Source organism: Plectropomus leopardus, chromosome 7 (genome assembly GCF_008729295.1).
Source record: "Plectropomus leopardus isolate mb chromosome 7, YSFRI_Pleo_2.0, whole genome shotgun sequence".
Taxonomy (NCBI): Eukaryota; Metazoa; Chordata; class Actinopteri; order Perciformes; family Serranidae; genus Plectropomus; species Plectropomus leopardus.
Window position 1 is genome coordinate 34694246 of NC_056469.1, and position 13616 is coordinate 34707861.

At 41.2% G+C, this 13616-nt stretch overlaps 2 protein-coding genes across 4 annotated transcripts; one reads left to right on the forward strand and one right to left on the reverse strand.

Annotated features, from left to right (window-relative positions):
- On the reverse strand, positions 1 to 2356 carry si:dkey-11p23.7 (V-set and Ig domain-containing protein). Its single transcript, XM_042489202.1, has 3 exons — positions 2280 to 2356; positions 1043 to 1435; positions 1 to 492 (listed from the first exon to the last, which is right to left on the reverse strand). Exons 1-3 carry the CDS (start codon positions 2332 to 2334, stop codon positions 68 to 70), a joined length of 873 nt encoding a protein of 290 aa, XP_042345136.1. The 5' UTR covers positions 2335 to 2356; the 3' UTR covers positions 1 to 67.
- Positions 2357 to 3923: 1567 nt separating this feature from the next.
- LOC121945935 (sialic acid-binding Ig-like lectin 15) lies at positions 3924 to 11182 on the forward strand. 3 transcript variants are annotated; one of them, XM_042490309.1, is made up of 8 exons: positions 3924 to 4015; positions 4554 to 4925; positions 5032 to 5391; positions 7273 to 7314; positions 7457 to 7555; positions 9431 to 9478; positions 9995 to 10035; positions 10426 to 11182. In XM_042490309.1, the coding sequence occupies exons 1-7, from the start codon at positions 3967 to 3969 to the stop codon at positions 10024 to 10026; spliced, it is 1002 nt and encodes a 333-aa protein (XP_042346243.1). In that variant the 5' UTR covers positions 3924 to 3966; the 3' UTR covers positions 10027 to 10035; positions 10426 to 11182. The 3 variants fall into 3 exon arrangements, with proteins under 3 accessions (XP_042346243.1, XP_042346244.1, XP_042346242.1); XM_042490310.1 differs by lacking the exons at positions 7273 to 7314; positions 10426 to 11182 and adding an exon at positions 6671 to 6712 and having other exon boundaries at positions 9995 to 10040; XM_042490308.1 differs by lacking the exon at positions 10426 to 11182 and having other exon boundaries at positions 9995 to 10040.
- Positions 11183 to 13616: the final 2434 nt, after the last annotated feature.

The window sequence follows — 13616 nt, forward strand, 5'->3', positions numbered from 1 at the left end:
TCATAAATGCTAAATAAGTTTCTGAAATGTTGTTTAAAGTATATACATTAGTTTATGTGAGAGCAGATTATTTCCACCAGCAGCTGACTCCCTGCAGAGCTCCTCCCTGCACCATCCAGACCCCCATCCCCACCAGCAGGAGGACCTTTGCCCCCAGAGACACCGACAGAACCAGCAGGAGAGGAGGCGAGGCCCCGCTCATGTACAGCGGGGCCCGGGGGACCAGGACGTACAGGGTGGCCTGTTCTTTGCCCAGCGGGTTGGAGGCGCTGCAGGTGTACTGCTGGCCCGGCTCCACGTCCCTCAGCTGGCTGACGGTGTGAAAGTGAGTCTCCGAGCCCTGAGCCAGCGGGCCGACCTGGGAGCCCTCCAGCAGGTCGTCCGGGCCGAGCCACTGGACGTCCGGCAACGGGGATCCCTGGACCCGACACAGGGCCCTGTACCCGGACTGCTCACTGCCCTCCACCGACAGAGCCAGGATCTTTGGAGGCGCTGCAGAGAGGAGGAGGGGAGAGCGCAGGTACACTTTTAATATCAGACAGAGTTTGAGTTCCCAACATGCATGTGGTGCAGGGACACTCGCTTACATGTTTCTAGGATTTTAGGACGTTTACAGGATTTTAGGACGTTTACAGGATTTTAGGACGTTTATAGGATTTTAGGACGTTTACAGGATTTTAGGACATTTCTCAGATTTTAGAACATTCCTTAAGATTTTCTGAGATTTGTAGAATTTCAGCAGATTTCTAGGATTTTAGGAGGTTTCCAGGATTTTAGGACATTAGGGTCTTAGCTAGGACCTCTGTCAGGGGGTGTAGGGGATCCTCCACTGGCACTTTTTGATAAAAAAGCTCTATTTTGATGCTCTTTTATGCACTGTGGTACATTATGTGTACTACAAGTACAAAAACAATTCCCAGTGTGAATGACGGTTGAGGGGCCGCCCGGCACCCTATCAGGGGCCAGATTTGGCCCGTGGGCTTAAGTTGAGTACCACTGATGTAGTGTCTGCAGTACTGCAGTTTTAGGTCTAGAAATGTACCCTCCACTCTCAGTCTGGTCCCCATCTTGTCCTCGAAGCTGATGTGTTCCCGTCCCTGAACCTCCACCCTGCAGAAGTAGCGCCCGCTGTCCTGCAGGTTGGCGCTGCTGATCCGCAGCGACAGGTCGTGCTCCCTCGGGTTGCCCTCCAGCCGGTAGCGCTGGTCCTGCTGGGGCCCCGGCTCACAGGTGGGGGCCCCGGGTCGGCTGGTGCAGCGGTACAGGACGGTGGCGCCCTGACCGTGGCCGAGACGCCACACCACCTGCAGGGAGGAATGCTGGGAGTGCTGCGGGTGGCTGAAGGTGCAGGGCAGGACCACCGGGTAGCCCTCGATGGCTCGGACCTCCGACTGCACGTTCGTGGACCAGCCGTCATCTCCGTTGCCGAGGGCAACTGGAGGATTTCAGGGGAGGAAGAGAATCTATGGTTTAATGTCAAAACTACAATGATAGAAACAGACTGAGAACTCCGGTCCTCACTTTATTAAAACTTCCATCATCCTTTTCACTAAAGTCTAACGTGGAAAAACAGGTCGTGCAGTTATTAGCTGTGCTGATGTGTGATGTGTATGTGTCTGCTTCATTTATGTTGACTATAACTACTTGTTTGATATATTTTCATGGTAAGGCGTAAATCACCATCAGTATTTGAATAGATTGTAAACTCTTGAGGAGAGGTTTTTACTCTTCGCCCCGTCAGGTTTCTTTACCTCTCTTGCACAATTCTAGTCATGCATGCTTGTTATTATCTACTTGCTTTTGTGTAATCTTGTGTGCCAATAAATAAACAAAAAAATAATAAAAAAGAACCTACTAATGATCCCTACCCACACATAAGCTGCATACAGATCATATCAACATTTCTGAAGTGACAGTTTATCGGTACACTTACGACTCATCACATTTTCCACAGATTTTACACCTCTGACCTCTTAACTGGACATTGTCTTTCATTCAGGTTTTCAGGCCTGTACACAGAGACGTAAACACCAGCGGACACCGAAAATATAACACAGACAAAAGAATGATGACCTATTTTCATTATTTCAACAATTTCTTTTACACTATTTTGATATTTTGCAGAGTAGAATACGAATCTGACTTTCTGTATCATTATATGTTTTTTCTATAATTACAGAAAGAACAAAAACATCACAACCTTAAAGATACAGCACTGTGTGTGTGTGTGTGTGTGTGTGTGTGTGTGTGTGTGTGTGTGTGTGTGTGTATCAGCTCACCTCCAACAACAGGTAACAGCAGACTCAAAGTCCTAAAGACCCGTCGGATGTCCATGATGAGACGATGTAGACACGACTCGGAGAGGTATAACACGAACGTGTGTGTGTGTGTGTGTGTCATCCACGTGACTCAGTACCTCCCAGACACAGTGTGTGTGTGTGTTTTTTCCATTCTTGTTTCTACTTCCTTCATTTCTATTTTTTATCAGTTTGTCTTCGTCCAGTTAAAATCAGATGAAACTGAGCCGGACTCCAGTTTCAGTAATTTCATGTGTGATTTTAATTAAGGTGAAAATGGTGAGGTGACTTTAATACTACTTGGTTTAATACATTGTACAAATAAGAAGAAACTAAAGGCATAAACTTTAAATATGAACGGTTAAAGACTTCTTATGTCCATAAATCTATTATTCTTTTGAATAATTCACCTGAAATGTGCATATTAACAAAAACGTTCAGGTCCTTTGAGGTCCTTTCACTTCTTGTCACTCCTTTTCGAATATGTCTTTTGCTTTATGTTTTTTTCATTGTTTGCAATTATTACTATTTAACTAATTATTATTGTTTTTTGTTGTTGCAATTTTCTTTAGTTTCTTTTATTTCCTCTTTATTTATTTGTTTGAAATAAATAAAAATCAAATCAAATAAAGGTGTAGACAAGTTACTTGTGATGTTATTTAGTACAATTACATAACTTAAAAATAAAATTACTTTAAAAATGAATCCATTTTAAGATGTGTGGATTTGCTGTTAAGGGATTTTTATGTGTGGTACGGAGGTGAAGGTCACATGATCGGCTCATTTGTCACCTGCAAAGTCAGCTTCAGTGACCGACTGTGAAATCACTCTATGCAGCTGACGCCCCGACCCCAGCAACAGTCCGGAAAACAATCACAGAAACAAATCGTGGTTTTGACAGAAAATCAATTTGATATGAACTAATATGAACTTTTCCTAATATAACCAAGCAGTTTTTGTGCTTAAACATAATTTTACCACATAAAACATAAATAACAAAGAACGTATATATGTTGTTTGCAGAAACATAGAGATGAGAGGCAGATGAGCAGCACTGGTCGGAGATTCAGATGTATATTGTTTTGGAGGTAAAAACAACTTTCTTTCTTTCTTTCTTTCTTTCTTTCTTTCTTTTTTCTTTCTTTCTTTATTCATTGTTTCTTTTATAAATTGTCGTTTCTGTTTTATTTGTTTTGTATGTTTTTTAAATACTTGTAAAGCGCCTGGTGTCTCCTTTGTGTCTGAATTGTGCGACAAATAAACTTGCTTTTTTTCTCTCTCTCTCACACACACACACACACACACACACGTGTGTTAATGTGTGTGTGTGCGTGTGTGTGTGTGTGTCAGCTAAATTATCATATGCTCTGTCATTCTGCGTGAATCATCATATTTTTTGTACTTTTTTGTACTTTGTACTGAACTTTGTGTTGCAGCAGTGAGACATAAACACACATTCAAACATCAGAGAAGACACAATGAAATGCAGGAAATATCCAGTAAAAGTAAAAAATTGTAAAATGAATGATAAAACCTTATTTAATGTCCTCTGAGTCACCTCTGACTGACAGGAAGTGTTTAGTTTCAGATGTCACAAGACTTCCTGAACAGACCCCTTTTCAGTTTTGAGAGTTTGCGTTCTCTTTTTGTTGAGGTTTTGTGCGGCCTGATGATGTGGCGGCAGACTTTCTGTCTCATTCTGTCGGTGATCTTTACAGGTAAGTTTATTTCTTCTTTGTTCAGGTGGGACGGGGTCGTCCATTTAGAGCTGGACTGTTACGTTTATGAAACAAGAGAGAAAAAGACGCTTCTTTAAAATTAAACAGCAGGTCAGTAAAACAAAAGAGTCACTCCACTTCTTAGACTCACAAGGATCAGAAATAAAACATATATAATTTAGAGATGCAGATAAACTGACTAGTAGGGCTCATTATACTCAGTTTAGGTATAAATAAATGTCCTCTTTCGTACATTAGCGATTTGTCACTTGAGAATTCGGCCAGACGGAAGAGGTCGAAAAATGCCACTTTAACAAATCTACATAAAATCTGACCAGTTTAAGCTTGACTGACAAAACTGGAAATCAACCCGACTCGACTAATCATCAGTCCAACTGATCTTGATGTGTATATTTGGTTTAAAAGTCCTTTTTTAGTAGTTTGGTCCGAGACGTTACGTTCTGGTCCAGATCTGTGAAATGGATCCAGGACATTGTTCCTACAGAACAGTCCATCCTGATGTGGTCCTCCTCTTCAGGGTCTCTTTCAGTCTCTTGGGACATGACGGTTTCTCCGGTGGTCTATGTCCCCAGAGGAGAGGACGCTGTCCTCAGCTGCTCCTTCACTCACCCCAGACAACAGTCCTACTCGGGGAAGATAACAGTTAAATGGCTCGCGAGAGAATCAAACGCTCCCCCGTTCCTCATCTGCTCGATTAAAAATGAGTCCACGGCTGAGCTCTGCTCCATTTCTGAGTTAAAACATTCTGTGGTGGGAGATCCTCGACGGGGGGAGCTGTCCCTCCTCATCAGGAGCGTCCATCTGGGGGACAACGGGACGTACTTCTGCAGGGTGGAGCTGGACAGTTGGATAGCTAAAATTCAAAAAGAGACACAGCTTTATGTGACAGGTGAGGTCGTATGTGGATCACCTCTGCTGCCTGATGCTGTTTTCTCAAAAGTCCAACTGTAACAATTATGTCTTCTTAGCTGATATTTATGACGTTTTGCTCACAGTTGAACCAAAGATCCTGAGCCTCTCCGTGGTCGAGGCGAGCCCCGGCTCGGACAGCGCCCCCCGCAGGCTGCGCTGTGAGGCGGAGGGTCACCCGCTGCCCACCATCACCTGGCTGTCAGCCTCCAGGAGCTTTATGAAAGACCAGATCCAGACCTCCAAGGTGGGCCTGATGCGGCTGGTCAGCTGGGTGCCGTACCTGGAGGAGGATGTGTTCACCTGCAGGGTGGAGAGCAGGGTGGGCGGAGCCGAGCGGCGGTATCCAGCCGTTAATACTCTGATGATCGCAGCTCTGACTGTGTGCGGCCTCATCGTGCTGCTGCTGCTGTCCGCTGGATTCATCCTCCGCAGGAGAAACACAGGTGAGCTCTTCAGGTTATAATCTTAAAAATCTCATTTCATTTTCTTTGGCTCCACCGGTGTCGATTAGCGGTAACTGCAGAGGGAGTCCTTTTGCATGAACATGCTGGCTTGGCTCGACTCGGTTGACTTGGCACATAAACCTAGTGTGGGAGAGTTTTACCTCATTTTTCAGAACATGTCATATTGACACATGCCAGTTTAGCAAATTTAGACAAATTCTGACCAGTTTAGGCTCGTACATCAGGCCGACGAAACTCTAAATCAACCCAACTCTAGTAATCATCAATCAAACTGATCTCGATGTGTAAAACTGGTGGAAAGATCCTTTAAAGTTTGATCCTTGAGGGATACTCTCTCACGTTTTTCTGTTTGCTCTGCAAGTCTGTCTCTCCCGAGGTCAAGTACCAGGGCCGGCTCTACCCAATTTGGTGCCCTAGACGCCCTAACCCTAACCCGCACCTCCGCACCCAATAACGACACATCACGTGCTCACACATAATTTAGGAACATGTTACTGTTTATTTATTTGTAATGTTAATATATATATTTTTTTCTAGACAGAAAACACTAAGTGAGGGCGCCAGTGGGCATAGAAAATTATTATTTTATTATTATTTTCCCTCGAGGCCAAGGGGGACTGGCGGCATGGCTGCACCCCTCCAGCAGGTGCCGCCCTAGACGACCGGCTTTATCGCCTATGCTGCTTTGTCAGTGTTTTCGGCTTGAGATCCCGAAGCTAAAAGTTAACTTTTGTATCTGCTTTATACGCCGCCGGACAATGTCAGGTTGAAAAACTGCCCGTACTGATGTGATATAAGGAGCACAAAGGTCCCTAAAGAGTGGGACGAAGGGAGGGGCGGTGGAAGAGTCCAACAAACGTGGACTTTCATGATGGAGTCCGGTGTTCATGTCTGATGTGATGTTTTTTTCTACACCTTTCCCTAATCCTAACCATCCGTGCCAGCATGAGCATTTGTACTCACTCTGGTGCTGGTTGTCACGTGCTTTCGTCGCCCAAACATCACCGCGTGCAGCGTCATCCCACCATGTGCTTTTGTTAACGTCATGGTAGCGCCATCCCACAACGTCAACAGCAGACGCATAAAGATATCTAAAGCGTAATATGTAGACGCAGAAAAAGCGGCAATATGTGATGAGCTGGGATGAGAAAGAGTTGGAAAAACTCTGAGAAATCTCAATATAACAAACAATGATGACGCAAAAGCATCTCTAATACATTTCATTCATATATCCTTTTTTTCCTTTCACCGTCTGCAGCTCGAGTCCAGTCGCCTCCTCTTAATGAAAACACTGATGCAGGTCAGTGAGGCCAACATGCTTCAGATATTTGAAACAACAACTCTGGTGCCATGTCGGGAGAGTGAAAACAAGAGGAAGTCTGTGATATTTCCACCTGTTGCTGCTGATCTGATTCCTCTTTTACAGTCTAAAACCTTTAAAAAAAAGGAACAGGTGCTTTTGTTTTTCCCTTCGCTGACACAATGAGGAGGATCTGACCACAGTACACATCCCACAATCAGTCAGAATCGGTAGTCACATTGAAAAAATTGATTTGAAATGCTACTTTTCTGCAGAGGAAGGGAGTAACCGTACCGTACTGATGTCTTTAATGCCGTTATCTCAAGGGGAATGTGTCATTATCCAGAGAAAACAAGCTGTATCTCATGATAATGAGATAATCAACCAGATATAATGAGACAAAGGTTGTTTTATCTTGTTATCTCGGGAAAACTCTCCACAGGATTCGGCCGTGTTCGGGTTCTGTACTTTCTGTACTTTTCTCTATAACCTCATTCAAACTTCAAAAACTGTCACACAAAGATCAGATTCATCATGTCTTCTTTCTTCCTCCTCTTCAGCTCGAGCCGACATGTCTCCAGTTTATGAAAATGCTGATGCAGGTACGTGCTTCAACATGGTGGTTTTACAGTTTTCATTTTTCAGATATTTAGATGAATGAACAAATAAACAAACAAACAAACAAACAAACCCCCCGCCCGAATTGTGACCATTTGTATCTGTTGTCATGTGTTTTAACTGAAGTGGAGAATCATCGCCTGCAGGACTCGGACCCTCCTGCTGAGGGCGATGGCGAGCTTCAGCTGGTTTATTCTGCCGTCAGTCTGACCCACTCCACTTCCTGTGAGTCCTGCTTGCTCATAAAATATCAGCACGTTCTCATCTCATCGTCACATGTTGCCGCTTTGCAGTGAACATCTGCGTCTACATATTACGGTCTCTGCATCCTTCTGCTTCCTCTGGGATGCTGCTACCGTGATGTCAACACAAGCACGTGGTGAGATGACGCTGCACGTGGTTATGTTTAGGCAACACAAGCAATGGCAACCAACGCCGGGACGTTAACAAACGCACATGCACAAGATTATGCACAAGATTAGGCGAAAGCGGCACATGGTAAGGTGTCGGAAAAAAAATTACATTCAGATGTTCAGATGGTAAGCGAACACCAGACTGTTGCATGAAAGTCCGGGGTTTGTTGGACCCATCCACCACCCTCCTGCCCTCCTGCCCTCCTGCCCTCCTGCCCTACAGACACCCTCGCTTTCCTAAATATGACGTTACTGGAAGTGTTTCAGTTTGACGCCATCCGGCAGCGTATCTTGTGGATGCGACAAATTAGATTAGATTAACTTTATTGTTTTCGAAGGAAATTGAAGCGCCAATCAGCTCACAGTAAAAAAAAAATACACAAGACAAAAAAGTTAAAAACAATAGAAAAACACAACAAACAGATTTTAAAAAACCCAACAAAACCCACAAGTCAAGAAAACACTAAAAATAAAAATAGTAGAAAAACTCAACAGTAAAAAAAGAGGATAAAGTGCATTATAAGTGAATAATTTCTGTGCAAATTAGCCTAGTTACGTTCAAAAAGTGAGCTTTAAAACTGATTAAACCAAAACACAAAGTACAAATAAAACATGAATCAAAAACTAAACTGGCACCAACCACGGCGAGAAGGAAGTCAGACAACAGAGAGAATCACAGACAAACTGACAAGAAACAAAGAAAACACACATGTATTCATACACACATGTATTTATACGCTCAAGTATTTTTACACTCATGTATTTATACACAAGGGGACGTGGACTGGTGAAAGGAGGGAAACAGGGATTGGTTGGCAGCGAACACAAAAGTGGAGCAAACAAGACTAAAACACAACAGGTGTGCAGGGAAGACAGAACAGGGGAGGACAAACGAGACTGGTAAAGGACAGGTGTGATAGAAAAGAGGAGGGAAACAGACAAAGGGAGGGACAACTGAGGACACAGGACAACCATAAGGGACAGTGAGAACACGTGTGGACTGGACAACTATTGAGGGACAGGTGAAGCTAATCTTAGTTACACTAAGGTGAGAAAACACACAAAAAACAGGATATTAAACCAGACATGACACATGAGGAGTGATCCTACAAAATAAAACAGGAAACCAAAGTAAGAAGACAGAATATAACACAAAACCTAGAATTATGACACTTGCTTATACTTAGAAAAACATCATATTTCATGTTTGGCTGAAATATCCCTAAAATACATTCCCTCTGAAAAAAGAAAAGCTGCTGGAAAAACAGCAAAGACTCATTTTAAAACAATCAGTTTTACTGTTTTTTCGTGTGGTGCATAAGTGTTGCACCATCCTCCACCCCCCCTCCTCCTGATGACTCAGGCCTCTCATATCACTTTAGAAACGCTGATATGAAACGTATGAAACATGCAAATGTAACATATTGGTGGTTTCATGCAAATAAGCTGGACAGATCAAACAAATTCTGACAGCAAATGTGATTAAACTATTTTTTTTGCGAGTCGACATGATGATTCACTGTGGTGAGACGTTCAGTTTTCTGTGAGCTGACTGTAAAGGAAGCAGCAGGTTTTGTCCTCCATCCCTCCTGTAAAACAGATGACGCTCATTTGAATTGCAAAATAAAATAAATAATCTAAACAAAGCAGCTGCCTTCTTCTAATGCCTGCTTTTTTTTCTTCACAGCTCAACATGAGAGTTGCCAGAGCTCCTCGCGACAGCAGGAGCCGTCAGGTGAGTTTGAGCTGAACAGGTGTTCGTCCAGAGTCTCTTCATGTATCCGTGCTTTAGCTTTTTAGCGTGTGATTGCAGGAAGCGTCATCATTTTGTTTTGGGAGGTAAAAATTATCTTCACATATACACCCACGTGAAACAGAGCTCGACACCTGAAGGATTTACTGATCAAAATGAACAAAAATGATCCAAACTAGTTGCAATTTCTCCAGGATCTCAGATTTTCTGCCTTTCTCACGTTACAGTAACGTTCATCTTAAAGTTTCTCCAGATAAATAAAAACTAAAGCTAAATAAGCTGCTCTGTTTTTATAGTTAGCTGAATTTTATACCACCAGTTTGTAGTTTAAAATCTGTGAATCAAAATAATAACCTGATGGCTAATGTGACCCATCTGCTTTTAAATTATTATTTGCTGCTTTATTTTAAATCACTTTTAGTATTTTACTCATACATGTCTCACACAATGCTGCTATTTACTGTGCTTTTCTTTTTCTTTTTCTGTTTTTAATTCCAGGTGTCCTCTACTCTCCCGTGAACATTCAGTAGTGAGTGAGGGTGAGGAAAAATCTCATCTTCTGAACATATTTATTCTTTCTTTTCCGCAGCCAGAAGGTAAATGTGGGGCATAAAGCTTAGGCGAATCTTTTATATTTTACAGATCAAAAAATGGTCACACATTTCATTTTTGTTTCTTTATGGAGTCAGTCTTATTTGTGCCGTATTTCTGGACCTTCACCAAATTATTATTATTCTTTAATCATAAAATATTATTAATCAATTTCAATTAAGTTTATTTTAATAATTATTATTAATTAACAATGCCATTGAAAAAGTTGGTAAAAAAAATAAATAAATAAAATAATATAATAATAAAGTGATGTTATAAAGAGACAGCTGCTTCATGTTTAACTTGTTTTTTATTTTTATTTTTTATTTCAAATTCAGGAACAACAAAAAAAGTTCCTGATTTTAGAGCAGCATCAATAAGACGGCGTTTCATGGGGACACACAAGTCGGCTTTCTGAGTCACACTCGTACGCCGAAAGCACCGACAGAGCCCTGCCATTACTCGAGTTGGGAGTGAGAGCGGGTTGTAACTTTGGTCTTGTTCTTATGTGCATCTCTTATAATTGGCCTTAAATGAATCGATCAGTTGTTGGATTTCCACGACATTTGTGCAGACATTTATTTACCCCGCAGCATGAATCCTGCAGTTTGGGAACAACACGACTCTTTCTGTGGCGCCACAACAGGCTCTTCCTAAAAAATCTGCACAGATATCAGATGGATTGTGATGAAATGTGGTTCATCGTTGATGCATCAGGAGTTTATCTGCTGTGTGTGTTGACGTCCTCCAGCAGGAGGAGCCGCAGGTCGACTCTGGTGTTCACACACTCTCCTTTTGTTCTCGCTCTGTTGTTACTGGTTCAGGACTATTTGCTCAACAAAGGGACATTTTAAAGTAAACAATGATATTTTCATGGATGGATTACTGACCGGGCCAATCGGGCTCAGGCTGTGGGGCCCCGGGGGTCAGGGGGCCCCACAGCTTGAGCCTATCATCAACATTTGTCATTACAAGTTAAAAAAGGGCCACTGACTGAGAGTCGAGTGACATGTTGCTCGTTATTATTTATGTGAATAAAGGGGCCACGACTTTATGTTTCAGAGAGGCTTAAATAAGTTAAATAAATATTTTTGTCACTGAATGCATATTTAATTATTATGGAGTGTATTATATTATATTATTTGACAGAAAATTTATTAAATTTAAAAACTAAACACAAAAACTATATATATATATATATATATATATATATATATATATATATATAACATACATGTGAGGAGGACATGACAGAACTAATTAACTAACTAAATAGATAAAAAGATAAGTGACACTCTTTTATATATTTTTCAAATATATTGAGTATTTTTTTAATTATTACAGAGTGCATTGTTTTTATTAAATGACGGGAAAAAGGACAAAACAAGGTAACAAGGCTGATATTTAAATAGAAGTCAGTACTGAATTGAATTTGTATATCATTTTAAAAAATAGTGATACACTAACAGCATATATTTTTTTGGAAAAATATTTTTTTGTTTTAAAAATCCAATATATGGATACATTTTATGTGTTTAAATACATGACATTAATCTATAATAATATGAATAAAAATAATATAGTATGTAACATGGAGAGAAAGACCAGGTGTCTACATACTTTAGCCCTCCAGTTTGTATTTACCACAGTGGGGGATGTTTATGGACACACTATGTTAAATATTTCTATACATATTTTGGGTCAAGGTCAAAGATCAAGGTCAAATAAGTATGGCAGGGTTTGAGTCTGTGCCTGACAGGCTGAACTCAGGGCTAAAAATTGCTGCCTCAAGCGCGGCGCTGTGAAAGCCCAGAAAGCCTCAGCGGTTTGGTGCGAGCGGCCGCCTGCGGTGCAGCTGAGGCTTTCGCTGCGGCTCGCTCACCTACATCTGACACTGATCAAAAGGATAAACATGTGCTCGGATCATTTACTGCAGTAAAAGTACACAAAATACTCCACCTCAAGCAAAAGTCCTGCATTCAAAACCTTGCTCAGGAAAGAGGGTTTTTACCAGAGAGTTATAGCTAAAGCGCTGAAAGTAAAAGCATGTTGTGCAGTTGGTGTTTTTTGATAATATTAATATTTAATATTCCTGCTGTGTTAATGTGTATGCTGCATTTTACTGCTGTAGATGTTTTAACCCTTTGAAACCTGAGCATAGTGGCTTGATTTCATTTAAAAACAGGATAAAAAAAGGCAATGAGCAATGACAGAAAACAATAAGCAAGAAATAAGAAAGAAAGCACAAAAAATAACCTGAAAATTAGCATCCCCCAACAAACAAACAAGAAAACATAAACTAAAAAAAATTTAATTTAAAATTTAATTTTTTTAAAAATATATTATTATGTTAAGTATAAATACAGTTTAGTTTTAGAATTTTTCAGTAGTTTAAAAATAAATTAATAAAAGTTGTGGGCCATTTCCTGCCAAGTTTTTTTCCTACACGGTTCAAAGGTTTGAATACTTTGGAAAGTAAAAAGTAGTAGTCAAAAGTACAACATTTCCCTTTGAGATGTAGTGGAGGAGGAGAGTATAAAATACTCAGCAAAATACAAATGCTTTGACTTAAATAAACGTAAACGTGCTGCAGAAAAACACGGTTGATTTGAACTCTTCCGATCAGTTTCAGCTCATCTTCAAGTTTTAATTCAGAAGCTGCTGCAGGTTTCAGTTTCACTTCCTGCTGCTGAGTGTGTCGCAGTGTGTGAGTGTGAGTGTGTTTGTCTGCTCGTGTGTGTTTAACCACTTTGTGGCCATAGGATGTGGTTGATGCTGGGAAGCCCCTGTCGATATGTCTCCATGGCGACAAATAAAGCTGCCAAAAAAATCACCTGCGTTGGTAGAAAACAGCCGCTCATTACATCTCTGCTGCTCCATGACGGTTTGGAACTTTTAAAGAAACAGTGTGTAAGATTTCGGGGGGTAAAATCAAGCTTATAGGAGGTGCACCATGCTCTGATGCAAATTTTACCAAAAAAAAACACCAATATGGCGACGGCCACAATATCGAACTCGAGGCCTAAAATGTCCACAAACCAATGTCACAATGGCCTCGTCCATTACTTATACAGACTAATAGTGGGAGGCAAATGGAAATTTATGCTAAATATGAGTATTTTTTATTCATTTTTGTCAGAACTGACAAAACAAAAACATGGCTATCATCCAATAACTACATTTCCCATGAGGCCCTGACTGTGTATCAGCCTCTGAATGGACGGGACGAGGTCGTAACAGTTCGGGTATTTATGCTGCAGTTGCTCATTTTGTCCTCTTCCTCCTCTTCTGTTACGGAGGCTGCACCTTAAATTATTCATGACTCTGAGAGCATTTTAGTCAAAAATTCAGCAGCTCTTCAGCCGCTCGGCTCTGTGACTCACTGTGTTTCTGTGTGATCCCAACAGATCAGCGCTCAGATTTAATCACTCCGTTTGAGCGTAAACACAAAATGCATCCTGTCAAAACTCTTTATAATAACCTAACTTTTTACTAATTTCTTTAAAGTTTTTGGCTATTCCTTGTGAAG

Coding starts and splice junctions, on each gene's coding strand:
- si:dkey-11p23.7 (XM_042489202.1), bottom strand. CDS start 2,334: ATGGACATCCGACGGGTCTTTAGGACTTTGAGTCTGCTGTTACCTGTT. Junction 1,436..2,279: donor GCTGTTACCTGTTGTTGGAG/GTGAGCTGATAC, acceptor GAAATCCTCCAG/TTGCCCTCGGCAACGGAGAT. Junction 493..1,042: donor GACCAGACTGAGAGTGGAGG/GTACATTTCTAG, acceptor TCCTCTCTGCAG/CGCCTCCAAAGATCCTGGCT.
- LOC121945935 (XM_042490309.1), top strand. CDS start 3,967: ATGATGTGGCGGCAGACTTTCTGTCTCATTCTGTCGGTGATCTTTACA. Junction 4,016..4,553: donor TCTGTCGGTGATCTTTACAG/GTAAGTTTATTT, acceptor CCTCCTCTTCAG/GGTCTCTTTCAGTCTCTTGG. Junction 7,556..9,430: donor TCTGACCCACTCCACTTCCT/GTGAGTCCTGCT, acceptor TTTTCTTCACAG/CTCAACATGAGAGTTGCCAG.